Source organism: Benincasa hispida, chromosome 2, assembly GCF_027475165.1.
Source record: "Benincasa hispida cultivar pf3 chromosome 2, pf3_genome.v1.1, whole genome shotgun sequence".
NCBI classification, from domain to species: Eukaryota; Viridiplantae; Streptophyta; class Magnoliopsida; order Cucurbitales; family Cucurbitaceae; genus Benincasa; species Benincasa hispida.
Window position 1 is genome coordinate 2,690,269 of NC_143479.1, and position 26,159 is coordinate 2,716,427.

Here is a 26,159-nt window from a genome sequence, read left to right on the forward strand (position 1 = left end):
AACGTCTGGGTAAGTAGATAAATTGCTCCCTTAAAGGCTGATTCCAAAGCTTGAACAAGGTGGCACCACACCCTCTCTTAGCCCGAAAGGAGTTCGGTCATAGTTGGATTATGACTTATTATTCATTAAGGAGATCGGTGGTACTTAAGAAGTTAAATGTAACTATAGAGGCAAAATGGTAATTTTGGTTCAACTATACTTACAAGCAATTTGTAAAGGGTCATTGCACTGTTGACTAGTTATATCCAATAGACATAGAAATATATCTGTAGTGAGAAGAGTGTAGCTGTTGGTCTTTAGTGGAGTGGCCGACAGTTAATGGATGTTGAATAATTTAATTAAAGGAGTTTAATTAATTATTCAAGTGCCATTGGAGCTTTATTCCATAGGTTCATAAGGTCCCCTCTGTAGCTCAACGGGGATTTATAAGAATCAATTTTGGAATACTTTGAATTATACAAATTTATTGAGGGAATTAATTATATGTGATATAATTAATTTAACTTAATTATATATGATATAATTAATATAATTTATTTGATACATTATAATATAAAGTTTATTTGAGAGGAAATAAATATTTGAATATGATTTAGATATTAATTATATGAATTGGGTTCATATAATTAAATTTAGTTTAAATAGGATTTATATTAACTACCATGTATTAATGAGATAATTAAAACTATAGGTTATATTGTATTTGATACAATATTAAACTATTGGTTATGTGTTATATATGATATAACATATAGTTATATATATAATAAGTTAGTATATATATATGTCTGTTTGTTTATTTAAATTAAAATTAATTAATTTTAATTTTAATTTTGAATTTAAAGGGAGGGAAATAACTTCCTCGTCTTAATTCTCTCCTAAGCTCAAATAGTGAATGGGGGACAGTTTGAGGGTGATGATAATCTTCTTCACATAAGATTTTTTTGTTACAGAGGACTCTCTGTATTTTTTAGATCTCTCTATAACTTCCCGAAAACTTCTCTTTTCCTCTTAATTTTTCCCCCTCTCTTCCAAAATCTCAGAGCCCTCGCCTCTTGAGTATTCTCTACCCAAAAGAGAATATAACGCCTGGGTCTGTTTTTGCACATTTCCATGCCGGAAGTTTTGGGAGCAAAAAGTGGGCCCCACGGCCCCGGGGATCGTTTCAGAAACCAAACGAGCTCTGTTCGCAAAACCGTCTGGCACACGACTTTTTATCATCCTTCTTAACCCCTGGTCCATTTTCGTAGTTTTTCGTGACGGAATGTTCGCGCAAGAAAAACAGCACCCTGGTGCAGCACGTGGGGCCCCGGGGTTCGTTTGGGGCACTAAACGAGCTTCGTTCGCAAAACCGTCTGACACACGCCTTTTTTCATCGTTCTTTACCCCTGGAACCATTTTTCGCGTAATTTCGTGCCTGAAGGTTCGGGAGCAAAAAATGGGCCTCGGGGCTGCTTCGGGCACCAAACGAGCTCCGTTCCCAAAATCGTCTGGCACACAGCTTTTTTTCATCGTTCTTAATCCCTGGGTCTGTTTTCGCGTTTTTTTGTGACGGAAGGTTTGCTCACAAAAATTGGGTCTCGGGCCCTGCCCCGCAACACCCCAACCTGCCTAGCGACACCCCGGCCAAGCCATGCGACACCCCCAGCCAAGCCATGCAACAACCCAGCCAAGCCATGCAACAACCCAGCCAAGCCATGCGACACCCCAGCAAGCCACCGCAACATACGCGCGGGGCCCTAGGGGCCGTTTAGGGCACCAAAAGAGCTCCGTTCGCAAAATCATCTGGCACACGCCTTCTTTTCATCATTTTTAACGTTTGGGTCCGTTTTTTCGCATTTCCGTGTCGAAAGGTTCGGGAGCGAAAAATGAGCCCCACGGACCCGGGGGCCGTTTTGGGCACCAAACAAGCTCCGTTCGTAAAACCGTTTGACACACGATTTTTTCTCATCATTCTTAATCCCTGGGTCCGTTTTTGCGCTTTTTCGTGACGGAATGTTCGCGCATGAAAAACGGCCCACCGACACAGCCCGTGGGGCCCCAGGGTCCGTTTGGGGCACCAAACGAGCTTCGTTCGCAAAACCGTCTGGCACACACATTTTTTTCTTCGTTCTTAACCCCTGGGTCCTTTTTTGCGGAATTCCGTGCCGGAAGGTTTGGGAGCAAAAAGTGGGCCTCGAGGGCTGTTTCAGGCACCAAACGAGCTCCGTTCCCAAAACTGTCTGGCCACGGCTTTTTGGGTCCGTTTTCGCACTTTTTCGTGACTGAAGGTTCACGCACAAAAATTGGGTCCCAGGGCCTTGCCCCGCTACACCCCCGCAAGGCCCTGGGGGCCGTTTGGGCACCAAATGAGCTTTGTTCGCAAAACTGTCTGGCACACGCCTTTTTTTCATCATTTTTAACACCTGGGTCCGTTTTTGCGCATTTCCTTGTCGGAAGGTTCGAGAGCGAAAAGTGGGCCCCACGGCCCCGGGGGCCGTTTCGCGCACCAAACAAACTCCATTCGCAAAACCGTCTAGTACACGACTTTTTATAATCATTCTTAACCCTGGGGTCCGTTTTTGCGCTTTTTCGTGACGGAATTTTCGAGCACGAAAAATGGCTCCCCGGGTCCGTTTTGGGCACCTAACGAGCTCCGTTCGCGAAACCGCCTGGCACACGCCTTTTTTTCATCGTTCTTAACCCCTGGGTTGATTTTTACACAATTTCGTGCTGGAAGGTTCGGGAGCAAAAAGTGGGCCCCGGGGCTCCGGGGGTTGTTTTGGGCACCAAACGAGATCTGTTCCCAAAACCGTCTGACACACGACTTTTTTCATTGACAAGGGTTCGGACAATTTCGTCCTCCCCTTCGCCGAAGTCTAAGTAAAGTTCGTACTTTTTCGTGACGGAAGGTTCGCGCACAAAAATTGGGTCCCGGGGCCCTGCACCGTGACACCCCATCATGCCTAGCGACACCCAAGCCAAGCCATGCGACACCCCTAGCCAAAAGCCATGCAACACCCCAGCCAAGCCATCCGACACCCTAGCAAGCCACCGCGACACCCCCACGGGGCCCCGGTGGCCTTTTGGGGCACCAAACGAGCTCCATTCGCAAAACCGTCTGGCACACGCCTTTTTTTCATCGTTTTTAACGCCTGGGTCTGTTTTTGCGCATTTCCGTGCCGAAAGGTTCGGGAGCGAAAAGTGGGCCCCACGGCCCTCGGGGCCGTTTCAGGCACCAAACGAGCTCTGTTCGCAAAACCGTCTGGCCTACAACTTTTTATCATCATTCTTAACCCTTTGGTCCGTTTTTGCGTTTTTTCGTGATGAAATGTTCGCGCACAAAAAACGGTCCCACGGCGCAGCCCGTGGGGCTCGTGAATTCTTCAGAGGTAAGTGTATATTTTCTAACTCTAATTTCCTTTTCCCCTCTCTGGCATGTTGTATAATTTTCTGTGATAATGCATAAGGGTTCTGTAAATTTTTTGTTCTATGAAAATATAAATTGGGTCGATCCCCACTTCCGCTATAGAACTTCACAATTCCTTCAAATTAGTCACCATTGATTTGGTCAAGAAATCCATGTTTACTCTATGTTTTTTTTTTCTTTGCAACTTTTTAAATAATCCAATCCTTGGTTCTAAAATCTATTTTATTTAATTCTCAAGGACAATACCTTTATTTTATCTAATAGATATTAATACTCACTTTTGCTATGTTATTGTCCTATACCTTTGTTGATAATGCATTTGTGCCTTCTTTTGAGATTTGTTTTGATGTTAATTAATAAGTTTTGTTTAGTTTGCTTGTTGAAATTTATTAGTCATTAATGAAAATGACATTCTCGATTTAGATTGATATATTTGTAACTTTTTATTTATTATTTTTTTTTTATAAGACATAGGTTTGTACAAAGAAAGTAACACTTGACTACATTTCAGCTTCAATGGAAAGATGATGTGATGAGATTTTATTCCTCATTCTCTTTAGTCATGAACCATCATATATTTACTCTAGCACAATTTGATCTTTGTATTGTTCATTATCTAAATAATACATGTTATTATTTTGGATCACAAGTTGGTCAGAAAAAATTTATTTTTAAAGATGAATAAAGAATGGATCAAACTTAGGAATAAGTTATCAGTGGAGTATAGAGAAGGAGTATCACAGTTTTTTAAATGTGGCGAAGTTTCATGTTAATGATTCCGAACGAGTAGGATCTCCATGCAAGAATTATATGAATTCAATTGGAAAAAATTAGATGTTGTGGAGCAACATTCTATTATCATATGGAATATCTCCCTCATACTGTGAATGAGTATATCATGGAGAGCCAGTTAACTTATCTAGAGGTTTTGAAAGTCATACAACTCATTCAATACACAATGTTGAACTAAATAGTATAGAGGGTAATATTGTTGAAGAAAATGAGATGTTGAATCTTATAAATGATCTACAAGTTCTAATTGAAAATGAATATGCAAATGAAGAAGGGACTACTTATACTTGTTCTAATTGAGATTACTTATACTTGTTTTGGAGTTCAACTTGAAGTTTTTTTGTGTGTTTGTGTATGTTTATGAAGTTTGAATATTGTGGGAGGGTAGGTTGAGTTCGATTATAATTGTTTTGGGAGGGAAATATGAGTTTTTTGTGTGTTTGTGGATGTTCATGAATTTTGAATGTTGTGAGGGTGGGTAGAGTTTGGTTATACTCGTTTTAGAATTGAACTTGGAGTTTTTCTTTTATGTGTTTTTGGATGTTTATGGGCGTCGGGAATGTTGTGGGGGGTGGTTAGAGTTTGGTTATACTCGTTTTGGAGTTGAATTTGAAGGTTTTTTTTTTTTTTTTTGTGTTTGTGGATGCTTATAAAGTGTGAACGTTGTGAGGGATGAGTTGAGTTTGGTTGTAATTGTTTTGGAGGGAAAGTTTGAGTTTTTTAGGTGTTTGTGGATGTTTATAAGCGTCGGGAATGTTGTGGGGGTGGATTGAGTTTGATTATAATTATTTTGGGGGGAAAGTTGGCGTTTTTTGTGTGTTTTGGATATTTGTGAAGTTTGAATATTGTGGAGGGTGGGTTGAGTTTGGTTATAATTATTTTGGGGGGAAGTTGGAGTTTTTTGTGTTTGTGGATGTTTATGAAGTTTGACTGTTGTGGGGGGTGGGTTGAATTTGGTTATAATTGTTTTGGGGGAAAAGTTGGAGTTTTTTTATGTGTTTATGGATGTTTATGAGTGTCGGGAATGTTGTGGGGGTGGATTGGGTTTGATTATAATTGTTTTGGGGGGAAAGTTTGAGTTTTTTTGTGTATTTGTGGATGTTTATGAAGTTTAAATGTTTTGGGGAGTGGGTTGAGTTTGGTTATAATTGTTTTGGGGGGAAAGTTTGAGTTTTTTGTGTGTTTGTGGATGTTTATGAAGTTTGATTGTTATGGTGGGTGTGTTGAGATTGGGTGTACTTGTTTTGAAGTTGAACTTTGAGTTTTTGTTTTTTTGTGGAAGTTTATGACATTTGAATGTTTATGTTTCGTTGTGGGATGCTATTCAGAGATGACATTGGAATGTTGTTAGAGATGTTGTGTTCCAGACGTTGTTTTCATGTTCTTTCTTTTAAGTATTTGTGAAAACATATATATTGATGTTGTTTTCATGTTCTTTCTTTTAAGTATTTGTGAAAACATATATATTGATGTTGTTTTCATGTTCTTTCTTTTATGTATTTGTGAAGGCATATTTCTTTTATAAACTATCTTGTTTTATTTCTTTTATGTATTTGTGAAGGCATATTTCTTAGGTAATAAAGAATAGTATGGACTTTATTGTTTTATTTCTTATGTGAATAAGTTTGAGTTGCTTAATAATGTTTTATAGGTTATTCATATCAAATTTAAAAAAATTACAAATTATAAATTAAAATTCATTTTTAAAAAATGACTATCTCCCGACGACTGATAATTTGTCGGGGGTTCAAATACTAGTTTGAAATACTGAAATTGAATTCTCAACGGCTTGCAGAACTCCCCACAATGAAAATATATGCGTCGGGAGTGCATAAACTCCTGACACTGTATATTATGCATCGGGAGTTTTTCCAACTCTCAATGCCATATATTAAGCGTCGAGCGTTGTTTCAAACTCCCGACGGTAGCTGTTCAACTTCCGACGGACTTCTCCTGACCCAACTCCCGACGACCAGTACCTCGTTGGGAATGGATCTCCTCACATGTTTCCACCATTTTCTGACGATTTTAAGCATCAGAAAAGGTGTGATTTCTTATAATGCTAATGCACAAACCATCCAAATGGATATGCTCCCAAGGTGCCTCGAGGTCGTGCAAGAAGGTCTTACGATGCAAACCAATGAAGGAGGCCGCATAACATGTTAGCACACATCCCTCTCCCACTTACTGCAAATACTCTCTCCATTCACCTTGATATTGACCCATTCAAACACCATCAGAAAGGGAATGCTCCCAGGGCGCCTCGAGGCCAAACATGAGTCTCATGGTGTGAACATTTAGGGAGAATGTGAATGAAAAAATTGATATATCGTTTATATCTTTTTCCTCCCATTCAGTATTTTAAAAACTAGGATTTCTTACTTAGATAAATCCGATTAATTAATTTATCTAAGTGATTGTTAACTTTGCCCAAAGTAATTCTTACATTAGATGGTTTAACAATAATGATTCTTGTTCGTTAAACACTTTAATAAACCTTAATCATTCATTGCATGCTTATAAAACATTGACTTAATCCATCTTTTAGGTTTGTTCCCAAATAGAGGTGTTCCGTTTCTGATAGCTTAAATACCATAGCTTAGATAGAACGTTCCTCAGACAAAGATCCCTTATAGGCAATTATTTTATAAATTTAATCTTTTATGAAATTCATTTTAAGCCCATTAAAACGAATTAGAAAAATATTAACCTATTTCTACTCATTAGAAATGCTCTTAACATAAGTCTACGTAGATTAATTTTAAACCATTCAAAATTACTTTGGACCTATGTTTGCATGCAACTCTTAATTGTAGATTTTAATCTAATTCATTATACTTATAACCATTATAAAATAATCAAAAATAAAATCTATAATTTGCACCTAGTGACATTGATTAAATATAACAGTTATATTTATCTAGGTAATGTCATGCTCAATGTAAAGTTTATGTCATCTAATAAAAATAGCACTTGTAGTTATCATTCATGAAAATAAACATACATATTCATCATTCCACCATACATTATAACATTTATGACATTGTATGATACATGAACATGCTTAATATATCAATAATATAATACTTATATTATACTAATCACACTTCATTAGACATGCATTTATAATATAACTCTTATATTAAAAAATACATGAGTATGTTTAATTAATCATGCAATCAAATAATATAACACTTATATTAAAAAAAATGATGCATGAAATATGTTTATCCTAAAGTGGGATTCATCATGCAAATTTTGGACCAAATTTTGGCACACTAAGAATTTAATTATTTATATTAATCTAATTAATAAAAATAAAGAGAATTACATTAAAAAAAAAAAAAAAGGAAATCTGCTGCAAAAATTGGAGAGGGAACTTAAACTCACGACCGTCGGGCTCCTTGCGTATGCCTGTGAAGCTCGAAACGTTGCGACACGTCACGGATTTCGTCCGCCTCGGTTCGTCTTGTAGCGTCATGACACTGTAGTCCAGAAACCTCCTTTTTGTAACATTTTGCTTCAAACTTGGACCGAAAACCTCTGTTTTTCACTGATCACCTCAGCAACTCATGCTCTTCGATCGACAAGGACTTACGGACTCAATAGAAAATTTTAAATGCCCAGAAAACAATGGACTCATACATTTTAATCGCATTAAAACGTAAAGTTAAGTGTCAAAAAATGTAACATCCATTACAAACCTCACATTCAAAATGCAAATTAAAACCCAAATTTCTATATTGATTTTTGTTTAAAAAATACGAAAAACAAAAATGCAACTATTGGCTCTGATACTGATTGAAGGGAATCAAAATCCCACATAAATGTGAGATCGTCTTGCATTTAGTTTTACGATTTTATCGAAACAAAATACAACATTCCAAACCTAAAGAATAGAGGATAAATATTAATTAATCAGCATGCTTTTAAAAAAGAAAAGGGAAAAAGGATTTTACCTTTGTTGAATCTCAATCTTCTTGATTTCCTTTCCATTTTCTCCCGAATGCTTCTTCAACGAATAAGGACACCACTGTAAGTGTGAGCTTGTTATTCTCTTGGATTCCAAAGGGTAGAAGTGTGATCTCTAACCACTTAGAAGAGGAAGAGGAAGGGGTAGAGAGAAATAGTTTAGAGAGTTATGTGTGGAGGCTAGGATTTTTCATCAAATGAAAATCTTTGCCCTAAATGAGCCATACAAAAATATTCATATGGAGAAGGGCCAACCCCTTCTCCAAGGTTTCCTTTTCTCACCTTTAAAGCTAATTAATTAAATAATCATTATTTAATTAATTGGCATACTAATTAAATAACTATATATTAAATCACATTTAATATAGAGTTAGTTAATTAACATAAATATCACATATTTATATCAGCCTCCAATCTCCATCATTTCTTAATCAATTAAATAATTATATTAAATCAAATTTAATATAGAGTTAATTAACATATAAATATCACATATCTATATATACATCTCTTTATGAATCCAATTTATATAAATCTAATATTTGAATCTCATTTAAATACTCCCCTCTCACATAATTTGGATTATAGATCACATCTATAATTAACCACATGATATATTAATCATATAAATACAAAACTTCTTCAAGTAATTTGAACAATTCAAATAATTCCTCATTACTTATTTTTTACCGAGCTAACAAAGGGACCTTATGAACTATATATTAGAAAGCTCCAATGATATGAGATTAATTAATTAAACTCTTTAATTAAATTAATCAATATTCATTAACTACCGGTCACTCCATTAAAGATTGATAGTTGCACTCTTCGCACTATAGATATATTTTTGTGTCCACGGATATAACCAATCAACAGTGAATCGACCTTTCACAAACAACTCATAACTATAACTAGGTCAAATTACCATTTTACCCCTGTAGTTACATCTAACTCCTTAACTATTACCAATTCCTCTAATGAACAAACAGTTTACAGTCTAACTATAAATTGACACCTCTTGGACCAGTGAGAGGTTGAGGCTTCATTATTCAAGATCCAGAATCGGCTATTAAGGGAGCAATTTATCTACTTTTCCTAAGGTCGGGAATGAGTTAATTCCATCTTGTGTAGTTGTGTTTCCAATTTCTTACTCAAACAAATCCCCAAAATGGTAGGTTTGTTGAGTCGGCTAACATGGTCACTCTCACCCATACAAATCAAAGGATTGCTCTCATAAACAGAAGTTCATAACTCTCTCAGGATTAAGGTCAAGTCACCTATGGTCATCCTAGTGATATGTAAGTCTCTTCTAGCAATGACGTTATATAGAAAGACTATTCATTTCGTGGTTCGGTCTTATACAAACTTTTTGTATAGAATACCCCTCGCTCACATGTCTCCACATAATTGATCGAGATCAGATCATTTGTAGCACTTTACAATAATTGGAATAACTACAAGGTGGGTCATATTCATAGTGTCACCAAAATAAGATACCCAGCCTTATCCATTTACTACAGTAATGACATCCCCGACCCCACCCCACCCCACCCCGTGGACATCTCTAGACTCTATTTACATATATACCTTGCAAATATAATTTTTTATTGTTGACATTGATATATTGAGTTGAATTCTAAAATGCATGTTGTTTTTTCTTTCATGTCTTGTGCAAATCTATTAAAGTGAAGAAATCACCTAGCAAGTTATGTATATGTGTTTTTTTGTTGGGATAATGCCAAACGTTTTTGGCAAAACTTATTCTATTTAGTCTTTGTAAATAACTTACCAAAGTTTAGTTACTAGTTTCCTTATATATAGTTTCTTTGTATAAACAATACCAACTTTGTTATATATGAAAGTTCATATTTATGTTTGTATGTATTAGGTGTCAAAATTGGAGGAAATATAGGTGTAACGATAAGGATGAAACAAATAATTATCCATCATTATAAGCACTTTTTTTTTTTTTACATTTCACATATATTATGAAATGTATCTTTTTTTGGCATTGGAATACTGTCATTATTCAACCTTCAATGACTATAAATAAATGTCAATGTATTAATTCTGCAACAGATTTTCACTGTCAAGGTAAATGTCTAATTGACAAAAATAGTCAACTTTCAAGTCATTTATTGACAATAAAAAATTGTCATAGAAAAATGTTATCATGATGAGTATTTAATGTCACTAAATGATCATTGTTGACTGAATTTAGAAGTCATGAAACAACTAATTATGACAATTTTTCACGTGTCATCTATACATTTTCCTTTATGGTGGATTCAAGGACTAAAAAAAGTGTCATAAAAAGTGGTAGTGACATTTTTTTAGAGTCATGAAAACTTATTTTTGTTGTAGTGAATGTGTGGTGTGTTCGGTGTACTAACTCCGGTGCTTAAAAGAAAAATACAACAAGCTTTAGGTTTAGATAATGAGGATAAAGTTATACCCTTATAGGATCATTAAAACTGTCATTAATATTGTATTGATACTATGGTTGATGGCCTAAGATTCATGGTTGAAAAAAATAGTTGAATCCAATATAGAACGATACAAGTCAAATACAATGTTATAACAATACGAATGACACAAATGTAAACTAAAAGATAAATAGAGATAGAAAGACACAGAGATTAGTAATTTAGTTCGATGCAATATCACCTATTTTGTGGGTAGTATGTCCGGTGTAAAGAAATTTCACCAATATAAGAATTGAGGGAAACTACAATGAAGTACTTAGATCCGTTAGATTCCTTCCATTGTGACGCACGTCCAACCCCACTTAGTGTTTAACTTAGGCTCTCCTTATCTAACACTATAATTCTCCTTCCAAGTCTAGTTTGAAATCCTCTAAAAAAAAATAACCAAACTCATTTAGGCTCCCCAAGTATAAAGACGTTTCAAACTCCCTCACAGAAGTATACAACTTGATTAGACGTTCTCCACCCTAGCATTAATGACTCTCAGCAATAGCCTCAAAGGAAGGTTCACACGACTTTCTTTTCAATAAAACTTGAGCATAAATACACTCTTATACATAAAAGGGCTAACCCTAAAAGAGAACAAAGCATGTAATATATAAGAGCTGCTTCAAGAATAACTTCAAAATGGAAAAGAATCTTCTTCGCAAGAAGTATGGAAAGTAGCGCCTGCAACTCCGAAACCGAGAAGGAAAGTATTTTCAGACAAAACTACATTTTACCTACAAAAAATCAACCAAACATACAGCAGTAACAAATGGTCTTGCTCTCATATAGACCAAAAGATATTGAATTGAGTCTACTAAGGTCTCTTTGGTCCATATGGTAAAAAGCTTGTCTCGATCGAGATGGGCTTTTGGGCTTTTAGACCTCAAATTTACCTAGATAGAGGCCGAGGTGTCCAGATTGGAGCATCTTCTGAATGAACATGTCGCGAGTCGCGAATGGTTAATTTTGAAAAAATGGTAATAGCCACAAGGAAGGATCCATGGAGGAGTTAGAAGGGCATATTTGTGAGGAGAAAAGAAAAAAAAGAAGCAGCACCACACAAGAGCTCCCTGAAAGCGCAACAAAATGGGGACCATAAATAAGGAGACCAATAGTTAAATACATTTGAAAAAGGGGGCTATTGAATTATTGAATCTCAAAGGCAAAAGAACAAATGATGGGTCATTTTCAGATTCAAAAACAAGCAACAAGAGAGAGAGATTTGTGAAGTTTTTTTGTTGGATTGTGGTATTTGTTTATGCATGGAATCCCCTGTAATAGACAACCAACCAATGAAATTTGAGGGAACAGGATGGAGTTGAAAAGTTTAGCCAATCAATGAATAGAGAGATCAATATGGTAGGTCCCAAAAAGCGCAACATCCCCTCGTGACCATCAAATGCCAACTTAAAATGAAAAAGACCCTATTTTTGTTCATAACCTTTTAATTTTAATTTGGTATATTTAATATATCATTTTCTTTTCTTTTTTTTTTAAAAAAAAAAAACAACAAAAAAAAAAACAAAAACTAAGTTGAAGCTAAGACAAAGAAATTGTGAGAAACCATTTTACTCTCTTTTTTTTTAGTTTATTATTATTGTTAGGACTACCACCAAAGTTTACACATTTACTAAAGAATTCAATTAATGAAAAATCCTCATAAAATATAAAGCCAATTACATATATTGGTATATAATGAGTCATTTGACTGATGGGATTCGAGGGGCATATTGACTTTTGAAGTCAAGCAAATGTTTAGGTGGTTGGGATAAAATAGATTAAGCTAAGAAACCAAACTCATAGGTTTGGAAGAGGGATTTTGAACGAGTGTCATGGGTCTGGAAAAAAACATTCATTCCTTACCTTCCGCTTCTCATCTCTTACCTTTCATCACCAGTCATCGATGATCGATAACAATTATCATCAGTCGACCACCAATCATTTGATTCTCAAGCTTTATAACCTCCTCAACTCATACATTTGATTTGGACTTTTGATTCCAAAGAAAAGCACCCTAAATGCTCAAGAATGAAACTAAAAGGAAAATTATGAGAGCTCATGCTTAAAATAAACAATTATATGTTGATGCTCTGTTAACCTGATCAAACACAAATTCAGGGTGCATGTGGATTAATTTTTCAAGTGTTTAATTTTGAAAATAAATCATTTAAAAAAATTGAAATATTTGACAACCACACTCAAAATAGCTTTTGTAATACTTTCAAAGTTCATTTAAATAAATTTTTTGAAAAATACTTGTTCCTCTAATCAAGGGTCCACCAGATGGATGACCCAAAAATTAGGCAGAAAACATGAAATGACCCGTTTTTTTTAAAAAATACCGAATGACCCTTTGTTGATGTCAAATTTGAGTGAAATTACCAAAATATACTTGCATGCACGCGGAAAAATAGTCTCATTCTTACTCGTCTCGCTCTCTCTTCTTTTTCACTTACAAATCACTACATCTCTCGCTCTCGCTCCTCTCGTTCTAGCTCGTCTTGGTCCTCTAGCTCTAGCTTGTCTCTCTCTCTCTCTTTTTCTACTCACAAATCACTATGTCTCTCGCTCTAATTCATCTCTCTCTCTTTTCGTTTCATCACTCACAAAATCACTCCTCTCTCTTATCTCTTGCTCATCGGAGTTGGTTGCATTGGAGATGCTCGCATGGACTCGTTATGCCGGAGAAGAAGAAAAAGACATACAAAAGAGAAGAAGTCGAAGAAGAAGAAGATGTGCATAGGAAGATTTCTCGCACTGGAGAAGAAGAGGAAAAAGAAAAAAGAAGAGTAATAACGTAACTTCACATAGTCATGACATTAACAAAGGAGTATTTGACATTGTTTTAAAAAATTGGGTCATTTGCTATTTTGGACCTTTAAAATGGACATTTTGAGCAATTAATCCTTTAATCAATCCAAATGGTCCCTTAGTCTAATACATCACACACAAACAAGTACATGTGAAAATTATCGATGGCGGCATTACAGTGTGGTTGATAATCTTTCACCTCTAGAGGGGTATTTAGACCATCAATTTCAATAAGTTGGTGTTGTATAATTCAACTTCAATAGTCAACATTATTAAAGTTTGTACATTAATCGAAAAACTACATTTTTCTCTCTCTATTTTTCACATTTATTGATAAATTTCTTATTACAATTTTACACCTCAAACACAAATTTTCTAATTCTATCATATTAACTTCGGACTTCAAAATTCAACTTAATATCCAAACCACAACCGAAGAGAAGTGATTCAAATTTATATAAGTACATAACTGACTGGCAATCTCAGTCTTTTGCCCCCCCACTGGATCTCTCTGAGTCTCACAGACCCTACACTCCCAATAATTGACAAACCCCACTTGAGCAATTCCAATTCCTTTATTCAGTTTTTGGCCTTAGCCCTTCAAAACAAAAAAGCTCTCCCTTTTCTTCCCCAAAAAACCCCCTCTCCGTTTTCAAATTTCCATATGATACAAACCGAAGAGAAGACGGCAGCGACGACAACGGCGGAGACGATGGGAGGGCGAACGGCGCGTGTATGCGACAGCTGTTTATGCAAAAGAGCGCGTTGGTTTTGTGCAGCTGACGACGCTTTCCTTTGCGCAACGTGTGACGTGTCAGTCCACTCGGCCAATCAACTCGCCAGAAGACACGACAGAATTCGCTTAGAAACGGCGTTGTTTGATCATCATCTCCCTCCATGGCTTAAAGGCTTTACTCGCAAGGCAAGAACTCCACGCCCCAAAATTTCTTCAACAAAAGCCTCGGTTTTTTCCCTTGTTCCTGAAATTGGTAACGATAATGAAGGATTCTCAATTGACGAAAACGAAGACGAACACAACCAATTTCTTAACCTTCATCAACAGGAAGTTCCTGTTTTTGACCCATTATTTGATGACCGAAAATTCTTGTTAACTCATGAATTGGAGGATTTTGGAGATGGGTTTTTGCCATCCGAAGTTGATCTTGCAGAATTTGTTGCGGATGTGGAGAATTTATTGGGAAGACAAGAAGAAGAAGAAGAGGGACGTGAAGAAAATACAATTATTTTTAAGGTGAAAGATGAAGCATTAGTACAAGACTGTATCAACAACAACAACAATAATAATGGATTTTTGGTGGATTGGAATTTTAAAGGGGAAGAAATTGAAGAGGATGAGATGAATAAAGTTGAGGAAAAATTGGAAATTAAGAAGAATAACAAGAAGAATATTTGTTTAAGGCTAAATTATGATGCGGTTATTACAGCTTGGGATGACCAATCTTCACCATACACTACTGGGAATCGCCCTGAATTCGACCTCGATGATTGCTGGGTAATATTAAATTCTATAAACTTCTTTAATTTATTTTAAAAAAATTAATTAATCTGTTCTTGCAATTAATGCTAAAATACACACATGAATGTGATCAAGTTTTAACATTTTTAGTTGAATTAGATAGAAAGAAATTAAATATATTATCTTTATGTATATACTTAATTTACATGGAAAAAGTTTTTTCACGTCATCATATGTAATATGAGAAGAAAACAAAAGTATTTCTGACAGTAGGGCAAAATGAGACCACTTTTCTTCTTGTTTTTGTTTTTTGTTTTTGTTTTTGTTTTTGTTTGTTTGTTTTTTTTTTTTTTTTTTTTTTTAGTTATCATATGGACATAATTGATAATTCTTTCATACAACTGGTTTGGCTTTAAATGTTAATGAAAACGTTAATTTTGCCTGTAAAGTGCAACCAACGTATAATCAAAATCAAAACAAAGCTAGAAATTTTCATATCCAGTGGCAAGTTTCTATTTTTAAACATCTCATATATATAACCATTTAATTTTTAACAATCGAGAGAGTATACTTATACATAAAATTTTAAAATTTTAACTATGCTTGATTTATTTTGTTTTATCGTTGTGGATGTTTTTAGTGCCATTGTAATTAGAGAAAAATTGATCAATTATCCTGCAAAACAAGCTTTATGGTCAACTTTATGAGTCGGCCTTTACAGCCTTTCAATAACTACCGTTGTTGGGCAGATCGACCTTAGTGTCTTATGGTTAACCCATTCGATGCCTCTTTTGGCCTCCAGCCAACCTTGTAGGTTTGTCTCCCTTAGTCCTTATGGCCGACTTTATCCTTAGCTAAAAGAAAAAAATATATTTTAGAATGGTTCATTGAGTCACATCCCTTTCGGTTATCATATTCCAACCAATCCGCTTCATAAATCATCGAAAAACAGTGAGCTAAAGGAGAGCTCCAAAAGATAAAGGGGAAAAGACTACAAGAAAGCCCTCCAATTAAGCGTGATAGTAGGAACATCATAGCTTTTAAATAATGTAGATTTAGCACAGCCACTTTCAAAATATCACCTCAAAGTTGTTAAACCCCTTTTTTTTCATGTATAACTTAAAATTTTTCCTTTGGATATTGGTTTTATTTTGAAAATTGGCTATATAAATTCAAATGTATTGTAAAGAAAGAAGACGAAAGAAAAGCGCACACAATTTTCAAAATTCAAAATCAAATGGCCATGAAAGAGAGTTGAGGAATTTATCCTCCCTTCTTTTGAATATATGATGGGTTGAAAATAGTAATAATAATAATAAAAATAAGATGGTATTATTAATGAATAATTGTGATATTGCAGGAGGAATGGAATGGATGGGGTTTAAATGAAAGTAATGGAGGAAAATGGGGAGGAAGAGATCAAGAATGGAAATACAAACATGGAGAAAGAGAAGCAAGAGTGTCAAGATATAGAGAGAAGAGAAGAACAAGATTGTTTTCGAAGAAAATAAGGTACCAAGTTAGGAAGCTCAATGCCGAGAAGAGACCAAGAATGAAAGGTCGGTTTGTCAAGAGAACAACACAACCATTAACCCTTTATTAATTAATCCCATCATTTGATCTACCCTACAATATTATAATTTTATAAAAGAACAAAAAACAAAAAAACCCATCTTATAATTTTCCTTAGTTATTAGTATTAATTAGTGTCCTTTTTCTTTTTTCATATATATATATATATATTATCCATCTCTCGAAGCTTCGTTGCTTCGGTTGCTGCAAAATTTTTGGAAGCTTTAGTTTTTAGGAAATAATAATAATAATATATGTGTATACAGAACTTGCAGTTAATGAAAGGTCAAAATCAGCTCTTTTTTTGTGTCTAGAAGTGAGGGAGTGACAATATTAACGTCCTCCTTCTACAAAAATGTGTGTACTACTTTGATATTATTGAATATGATCCTTTAGGTTAATTTCAGCTCTTGGATGGTGTACTCTACTCTTATATGTTTGTATGAATAATAACATTAAGTATTTAATATATGTCTAACCCTAATCTAATGTAAGTTTAGTTAAGTGTCTTCAAGTAGGAGGGGGAGACAAGAAAAATTCAACTTAATTAATAGTAATGGACATACTGCATTATCTTTTTGGAGATGGTTGAAAATTACTATTGACGTAGAAATTTGGAGATTCTAACAAAAATTAGGATCTGAAATGATAATACTAGTGGTGAACTAGAATGAAAATCTGGATCGTCAAACCATTTTACGTCTCAATTTATGTATTTGTAATTTTTAAAAGATATATATTATAATCATTATTTTGAAACGTTAGGGAAAGATGAAAAATGCTATCGGAGTTTTTGAAAGAATATGAGTCAAAATCTTCTTTCCATTTTTCCATTGCCATGGAACCAAAAAAGAATATGTGCATGACTTTCTTCTTCTACTTTTGTTTGTATAACTTAGAGTTAAGTTGTCTCGATTCACATTCACATAATCTAACAATAGAATAAGTTTTAAATTAGTAATGAAAAAAATGGTGAAAGGAACTCTATTTTTATAGGTTTATGGAAATGGTAGAACATGGAGAATCATATGTGATCGGAGAGAGTGAGGGAGAGAATTTGGAGAGGTGTTCATTGATTTGCTTTTCATGAAATAGTAACCAAAGAAAATATACAATTAGTATCACTCACAAATTTAAGTGAAATTATTGATTTTAAAAATTGGGTATATAGGTGTGAATGTTTTTTTGGTCCGTGGATTTTAGGGTGTGTTTAGAATGTATTTTTAGGTGTTTGATTTAACAGATAAGTTATTTTAGAAAAAATTGAAGTATTTGGCAACCACTCAAAATAGCTTTTAAAGAATATTTTCAATAATTTTTTTCAAAGTTGTTTAAATGAAAACGAGTCTCTTGAAAAGTCCTTTTTTTTTTTCAAGTTAATCCGGTTTTTAGTGGTAGTCTTTTAATGTGGGTAAAAAGTGGTTTAGGTATTATATGAAAACACAAGAATAATATTGCCCAAAAAAAAAAATCTTCCACATTCTTACTTTTATATATATTATAGACAAAACAAAGGGAAAGTTGAAGGTTATCGTTTATGCTGATTTTTTTTTTAGGGGAAAAAATAATATATTCCCTTGTATTATAAACGTTTCTAACAATTTCTTGTTTGATTTAAATTTTATTCCATTTTAAATAATTTTTAAAATCTAAAACGTCTGAGCTTAAAATAAAATAATAATAGTGCATGCTCATCACATATGAACTGCCGAAAAATAATTGTCATAGTTGCATGCACACCCTTAAGAAAAAGAATTTTAAAAGGAAATTTCTAGTTGCACTAGAGGAGTAAGGCTAATTGATTTTTTTTTTCTTTTCCCTTTTTGTTTTTTAAAACAGAGATTGAACCCCAGCTTAGTTGAATTAACTCATTTTGGTGGAGTAAGGATTTTCGTTAGAGAAAATAATATATAAGAATCGAATATATTAGCAAACTGAATATACCTCAATTTAGATACAACAAACACATTGTATACAATTATAATGTTCAATTTTTTTTAAAACAAAAAAAAAAAAAAATCAAATAGTATAACAAGACTTATGAATTGAAATAACTAAGTAGGCTCAAGATATGTTGGAGACGTAAATAGGTTAGTTGAGGCATGCTTCTTAAGCGTTATCATGAAGACAATTATTCACTCTGCACCATTTGTAAATAGATTACAACAATTATTTCAGAATGATACAACGACTAATTCTAATGGAACAACAACCTTGAATTACTCAAATCTTACATAACTCTTGGATACTTGCTCTCAACTCAATTTAACTCAATATCAAAAGAATGAAATAAATGAGAGAACTCTTCAATTTGGAATGGGGTGCTACAAATGAAGAAGCAAGTTGTTATTTATAGGCTAACAACTTAGTAACTCTTCAAAATATCAAATAAATATAAAAATTGAAACATTTGTCAAATTTTAACTCAATTTAATTCATTTGTCAAACATAATTCATTCAAATTGAAGAAACTACAAATTTAGCTTTCATATATATTAAATTTGTACATGAAATATCATTTAATTTGAAGTTTTAACCTAATTTAAAAGTTTCTAACCATAAATTTAATCTACATATAATTAATTTTTTCAATATTCAAATGTTTCATATTCTTACCCCGTAAATATCCAACATTTTTCGCATGTAATCTGTTATTCTCTACATTTTAATTAATACAAAAATGGCAATGCGCACTAAAAGAATTTTTACCTTTTCCCCACGCAAAAAAAAAAAAAAAAAAAAAAAAAAAAAAAAAAAAAGTTGGACAAAATATTAAAAACGTCGGGATAGGTTATGCGGATGCATTTTTTTGCATCGGCATAATCGTCATTGTATCCATGTTGGGAGAAGTTCCTCCCAACGAAAACTATTTTCGTCAGCATAAATATCATTTTTAGCAACACAATTGCTTGCATCAGCATATATTTTTTTCCCAACAAAATACAATTTGCGTTAGGAAAAGCATAGTCCTAAACAACAAAATTTCAGTTCAATAGACAGATTTCTACCTGCATCGACATAAGTTATTTATAATTTTATATATTTTTTGTAACATTAAATAATCAATCTTTTATTTCCTTAATACTTAATTTTGCACAAACAAAAATTAATCTTCAAACAAATCAATTGGGGATAAATATAATAAAAGTAAACTTATATATATTTAAAAATAAGACTAATATTCAATACACAAGCTATAAATTTTATGAACAAAGACTATATATACAATTAAATTTGAGCTTTTCTAACATCTTACAAATCCTTTATACAAAAAAAAAAAAAAAAAAAAAAGTTTAATCTTCCCTAAGCCAAAATAAGTGAGATACTAAGTAATCATCTCACAAAATCTTCTTGCAATCTCCAAAAAAAATTATCTTTAAAAATTTACACGAATAACCTAAAATAGAAAAAGCAAAATGTTTAAAATGGTTATGAAGAATGATCCCTCTCTTAAACTACAAACATATTGTCAATGTTCATAATTAAAACATGAACACCACAAACAACAATTTTACTATCTAAAAAGTGATTAAAATGGTTATAATTAAGACGTGAATAATTAGGCTTCAAGATAATCTAAAACACAATTATAACATATACATCCCCCTTCCCCTCCCAAGCTACGAACGTGTCCTAGTTCCACCTAAACGCTATTTATATCACAAAGTAGCAACAAATGCATAGAAAGCGTCGAAGTGAATCCCTCCTCCTAAATCCACCTAAATTTCTTTCAAGGCTAAATCCATCATTCGATTGTCCTAAAAACATATAACTCAACTCTCAAATCCGTACAAATAAATCCAAGAACAAAGTTCCTTTAAAGTGCACAATTAGGCTTCAAAATAATCTAAAAAACAACATCCATCCCCCCTCCCCCCAACGTCACTAGTACACTAAAATATACATATTTAAAGTGGCTTCGCTTATCCACACATCCTTCTCTAAGAAATGACTTTTGTAAAACAATTCTACTTGGCCTACTTTTTCACCCTTCTCGGTCGTTTGTAATTCAATAAACAAATTTATTCTTTACATTCAATGGGAGATGAATAAAACAATAATGAATTTACATTATACTATACCAATTCATTTTGCAATTGAAGAAAGAATTTGACCCACAATAATGGTTGAAACTGAGACATTCTCTACTCTTTTTGTTCTTCTCCCCTTTTTATTACACAAATTACAATTTATTACTAAGAAATTTATGTAAACAATAAGTACAGAAAAATACATAAAATTTACCTACTATTCAAGAGTCTCCCATCGATCACAAAGAATCTTCCAATCTTCTTTATTTGTTAACCTGTCTGGTGGATTTTCACGAGCAATTACTGGATTCTCAAAGCTACAATAGTACTTATGCAGTTCTGATCTATATTCTCTAAATGAGTTATGCATTTGCCGATTTATGTACTTTCCACAATAAAATGTGTCTACATTTTCAATAAAAGTTATGGCAAGTACACATATGTGATTAACACAATAAAAGCATAAAACTTACCTGTAAACGAGCCTTTATAGCAGCAATGACATCACTAGGTACATCCTTCCACTTAGAATAACACAATGATTTAACACTAGCAAGTAAAAAGTGTGAAATTTAGTTAATTTGCTTTAAACATCCTTAGCAATTCCATTTTAAAACTTAAAGCATATTATATCTATAAAAAGGAAAGATTAAACTTCAATATTAACAAATGAATCTCATGTACAAAATTAAAATCAAAATACACAAATAATTCATCATTCATTATATCCATCCATATACAAACTAAAAATAGAAGAACAATTTCATCCATAAACAAATAAATATCGTAATTCTAATCTGAAACAAAATCCCTTATCAAAATAATAACACAAACACAATCCATGAATAACATTTATTAGAAAAAAAGCAAAGAGAAGAAGAACCAACCCGTGTGTGCGACAGTAGTATGCGACGATAGTGTGCGATGGCATGCGAAGGTAGCGTGCATTAGCATTCGACATTGAAACGGTGACCGTTTGTGTAAAAGAACGGAGGAAGAAAGGGAAAATAATAGGGAAAGGAAGAGTAGGGGTGGGGGGTGAATCGGTGAGGTGTGGAAGGAAAAGGGAAAGGAGAGTGGGTGGGGGGGGTGAATCGGTGGAGTGGAGGAAGAAAACGGGAAAGGAGGGGGATGGGGGGTGTGAAGAAGCGAGGGGTGGGAGGAAAAGAAAAGCAGGAGTGAGGGTAGGGGGGACGGAACAACATGCGTGGAGGGTTGGGGTGCGGAAGGGGGCCAATCACTTTGCTCTATTTTGGCCGACACATTAAATTTTTGTTGAAATAAATACGTCTATGCTAACGAAAATGAATGTGTTAGGAAAAAAATATCCGAACAATTAAAAATTCTTGTAGTGGCGAGTCTAAGAACAATTGATTTAGTATATTATGAGAAGTTAGAAGTTCACACTTCTTTTCACCTCATATCTTTGTTGAACACTTGAATTCTAAAGATAAATAAATAAATATCAATGAATCAATGAAATTCACTTTCTTTGACTAAACTTTCATATAATAAAATGCGATGGTAGAATTTTGAACTTCAAACTTGAAGAGATACTAAATGTATATTACTGTCATGATGTGTGTCATCAATTACAAATATTGAAATGAATATTTAGTGAAAATCGATATTATGAGTGTAATTTTGAAACTTGTATTATTTGGGGTGCTAAGTTGGGATATATGTCTGTGTTTGAGATGCAAAGTTATTTGGTTTAAATTCATATGTCTATGTTTGGGGTGCAGAGAGTTGAGTTCATATATTTGGGCTATTTTGTGCATTTTTTTAACTCTAAGGCTTCGTTTGGTTACTAGTTGATTTAAAAAAAAAAAAAAAAAAAAAAAAAAAAAAAAAAAAAATTAACCTTATTTCATTCATATTTCTTGTAATCATTTGCATTCTTTTCACGTTCAATAGTTGAATTCTTAGCCAAATTCCAAAAACAAAAATAATTTTTTGAAAGTTACTGTTTTTAGTTCTCAAAATTTGGCTTAGTTTTTTAAACCATTGGTGAAAAGTAGATAACAAAAGAAGAAATTTGGAGGTAGGAATAGTGTCCATAGACTTAATTTTAAAAAACATGCCTAAATAATCAGATTTTATGGTTACTATTTTTGTTTTGAAACTTTTTATTCAATAATTTCACCAATCTTTGTTTGAATAAAATACATTGCAATTTTTTTAAAAAAAAATTTTAGAGTCTTTCTTTCTCTTTTCTTTCTTTATTTTTTGGAGGTAATGAACAATAATTAATCCACTACATTTTCTATAAAAATATGGTTAAATAAAATGAGAAACCAAGGAGAAATAAAAAATGTTTATTCCTAATTTTTCTCCATGAATTTCAATATCATTATCTTCTTTTTCTTCTTCTTCTTGTTGTTCTATATTTTTACTTTATCATAAAGTTTTTTAATTGAATCTCTCCCATCATTTTAGCAGCCAATGGAATGCCATCACATTTCTTCAACAATTTCCCTTTCAATTTCTCTGAATCGGAGGATCATCATAGAAAAATCTCAATTTTTCACTAATTCTTGCTAGAAAAGGTTTTAGGAAAAAAATCTCTATTTTCTAAGGTTTTTTTTGCTATATGTTATATACTTCTAAACTACATACATACTTTTCCAAATATTCTTAACACTCATTTGATATGCGAATTCAATTAAATAAAAATATATTTTACAAATTTCTATGCATAAATATTGTACTTAATATAGACAAAATCTACTATTATTTATATAATCAACAATCATACAATATACTTTAACAATCATTAGTCTTATAATAATTGGAGGTGATTGGCGAAGTTGATCATCGGAAGTGATTTTTTTCTAGAGTTTGTAGTCGGAGGTGGTTGCCGGAGTCTGAAATTGGTCACATGAAGGTGGTATTGGAGTTGGTCATTAGAGTTTGTTGTCAGAGGTAGTTTTTGGAGCCATGAGTTTGTTGTCGGAGGTAGTTTTTGGTGCTCAAAGTTGATCATCGGAGCTAGTCGCATGAAGGTGGTCGTCAAAGTTGATCGTCGAAGATGATTTCACTGGAGTTTGTGATCGAAGGTAGTTGTTGAAGCCTACAGTTGGTTGTCTGAGTTACTCGTTCAAAGATGGTAATTGAAGTTGATTATTAAAGATGATTTTCGTTGGAGTTTGTAGTTGGAGGTGGTTGTCAGGAGCCTAAAAGGTGGTTTTTGAAGTTGGTCATTAGAGTTTGTTGTCAGAAGTGGTTGTCGAAACTTGAAATTGGTTGTCGGAGTTGGTCGCGTGAAAGTGGTTGTTGGAGTTGGGTCACCAAAGTCGTCATCAGGGGTAGTTGTCAGAGCTTGTAGTTAGTTCTCGGAGTGTGGCAACTATATTCAGCTACCGTGGTCGATGGGTCACTAGAATTTATTGTTGGAGGTCATTGTCAAAACTTGACATTAGTTGTCGAAGTTGGTCGCGTGAAGGTGGTTGTTGGAGTTTGGTCACCAAAGTTGTCATCAAGGATAGTTTTCGGAGCTTGTAGTTGGTTCCCGGAGTGTGGCAGTGATAGTCAGCAACAATGGTCGATGGGTGAATAATTAAAATCATTGGAATAAGGGAGAGTTGTGGTGAGTTGATAAAATATACCAACTCAACTCCACCAACATTTAAAGTTAGTGGGTTGGTATATTATACCAATTTAACTTAATTCATATTAATGATCCAAATGCTCTCTTAAAGACTAAATTGAAATAAATTTTAAATTTCAATCAAATTTATAAACTAAATTGAAATCAAACTCAAGACCGAATGACTGTATACGTAGCATTTTTAAATTTAGGGAAGAAACTAGATCCCAAACATATTTGTTTCCTTTTACTTATATTTATATCAATTTACTAATTCTCTTTTTTTTAATATATGTGTAACTTACTATTTTATGGACAAATCAAAGAACTGCAAATTCTGCGCGCTGTTGTTGCAAACTTGCGAAGAAGAACAAAATATGAATAAGATATATAAATATTAAACTTGAAAAAAAAAATAAAAAAATAAAAAATAAAAAAAAGTAAAATTGCCGCTAGAAGGAGGGCTTGAACCTCCGACCTTGTGGTTAACAGCCACACGCTCTAGCCAACTGAGCTATTCCAGCAGTTGAAACGAATGATGATATTTATATATGTTACTAATAAATTGATAAAATAATAAAAAGGAAAATAATAATGACAAACGCTAGAAGGAGGGCTTGAACCTCCGACCTTGTGGTTAACAGCCACTCGCTCTAGCCAACTGAGCTATTCCTGCAGTTGATATGTTATAAATATTACTAATAAATTGTAAGACAAACCGCTAGAAGGAGGGTTTGAACCTCCGACCTTGTGGTTAACAGCCACACGCTCTAACCAACTGAGCTATTCCAGCATTCGAAACGCACAATGATATACACCATAATAAAATACTTATTAAAATAATAATGTAAAACGCTAGAAGGAGGGCTTGAACCTCCGACCTTGTGGTTAACAGCCACACGCTCTAACCAACTGAGCTACTCCAGCATTACGTTTGTATAAAAGAGATAAAATTAATTTATTATTATTTTTATTAATTCATCTTCACACCAACAAATACTAAAAGAATAATTTCTTTTTCGAAAATTATTTCAAATGGCAAAACTGGGACCCGAGACCCTTGAAGAATCTTTTCCATTCTTCAGTTGCTTATCAATAATATTCGATTTATAATCTATGTGATGTGATAGGGTTCATTTGTTTTTAGGGGTGCAGAGATAGCCAGGAGGTTTGCTTAGAAGCAGCCACCCTTGAAAGAGTGCGTAATAGCTCACTGATCGAGATTCAAGATAAATTCATGAGGAAGTGGAATCTCTTTAGGATCTACTCCAGCATTTAGAAATTGGTTAATCTTTATAAAATATATAAATTTTTAAAATCTATTAATGATAGACACTGATAGACTTCTATCAGTGTCTATCATTGATAGATTATGGAATTTTACTATATTTTGTAAATATTTTGATTCATTTTTTTTCTATTTGAAAACAACATTTTTTTTTTCAAAATCAATTATCAAAGCTTATTAAAAAACGTTGTGATATAGTGTTTCATTATCGTAATGTTTTTCTTTTTTTGTTGAAATGTCAATATCCCAATGTAACTACTAAAACTTATAGAGATTGTTGTGTTGAATAACAAATACAAGGAGTAAGAGAAATATATTTTTGGTCCTTGAATTTTTTTGTCATTTGGTTTTTGTATTACGAAGTGTTGCACTTTTAATTTTTAAGTCCTCATTTGGTAATTTTTGGTTTTTTATTTATGTTTTTGAAAATTTAGTCTATTTCATCAACATTTTTTGAAAATACAATAGTTGAATTCTTAGCCAAATTCCAACAACAAAAACAATTTTTTGGAAGGTATATTTTTAGTTTTCAGATTTTAATTTGGTTTTTTAAATTATTGGTGAGAAGTAGATAACAGATGAAGAATTTTGGAAATAGAAATAGTGTCCATTGGTTTAATTTAAAAGACAAAAACAAAAAATAAAATGGTTATCATGATTAGGATCTAAGTTTTAAGTTTGTATTCGATTAGTTCTTAGGTTTCAAAATATTACAATTTTCTAAGATTTCATTTTTGTGTCAAT

At 33.3% G+C, this 26,159-nt stretch overlaps 1 protein-coding gene and 3 non-coding genes across 4 annotated transcripts; 1 reads left to right on the forward strand and 3 right to left on the reverse strand.

The window, feature by feature from the left end:
* The first annotated feature begins 13,933 nt into the window (after positions 1–13,933).
* On the forward strand, positions 13,934–16,913 carry BBX16 (B-box type zinc finger protein with CCT domain-containing protein). Its single transcript, XM_039036404.2, has 2 exons — positions 13,934–14,971; positions 16,296–16,913. The coding sequence occupies exons 1-2, from the start codon at positions 14,123–14,125 to the stop codon at positions 16,536–16,538; spliced, it is 1,092 nt and encodes a 363-aa protein (XP_038892332.1). The 5' UTR covers positions 13,934–14,122; the 3' UTR covers positions 16,539–16,913.
* A 7,664-nt stretch (positions 16,914–24,577) lies between these two features.
* Positions 24,578–24,651, reverse strand: TRNAN-GUU (transfer RNA asparagine (anticodon GUU)). The gene has a single exon. It is a non-coding gene; the product is annotated as a tRNA-Asn (tRNA).
* Positions 24,652–24,846: 195 nt separating this feature from the next.
* On the reverse strand, positions 24,847–24,920 carry TRNAN-GUU (transfer RNA asparagine (anticodon GUU)). Its single transcript has one exon. It is a non-coding gene; the product is annotated as a tRNA-Asn (tRNA).
* Positions 24,921–24,980: 60 nt separating this feature from the next.
* Positions 24,981–25,054, reverse strand: TRNAN-GUU (transfer RNA asparagine (anticodon GUU)). Its single transcript has one exon. It is a non-coding gene; the product is annotated as a tRNA-Asn (tRNA).
* Positions 25,055–26,159: the final 1,105 nt, after the last annotated feature.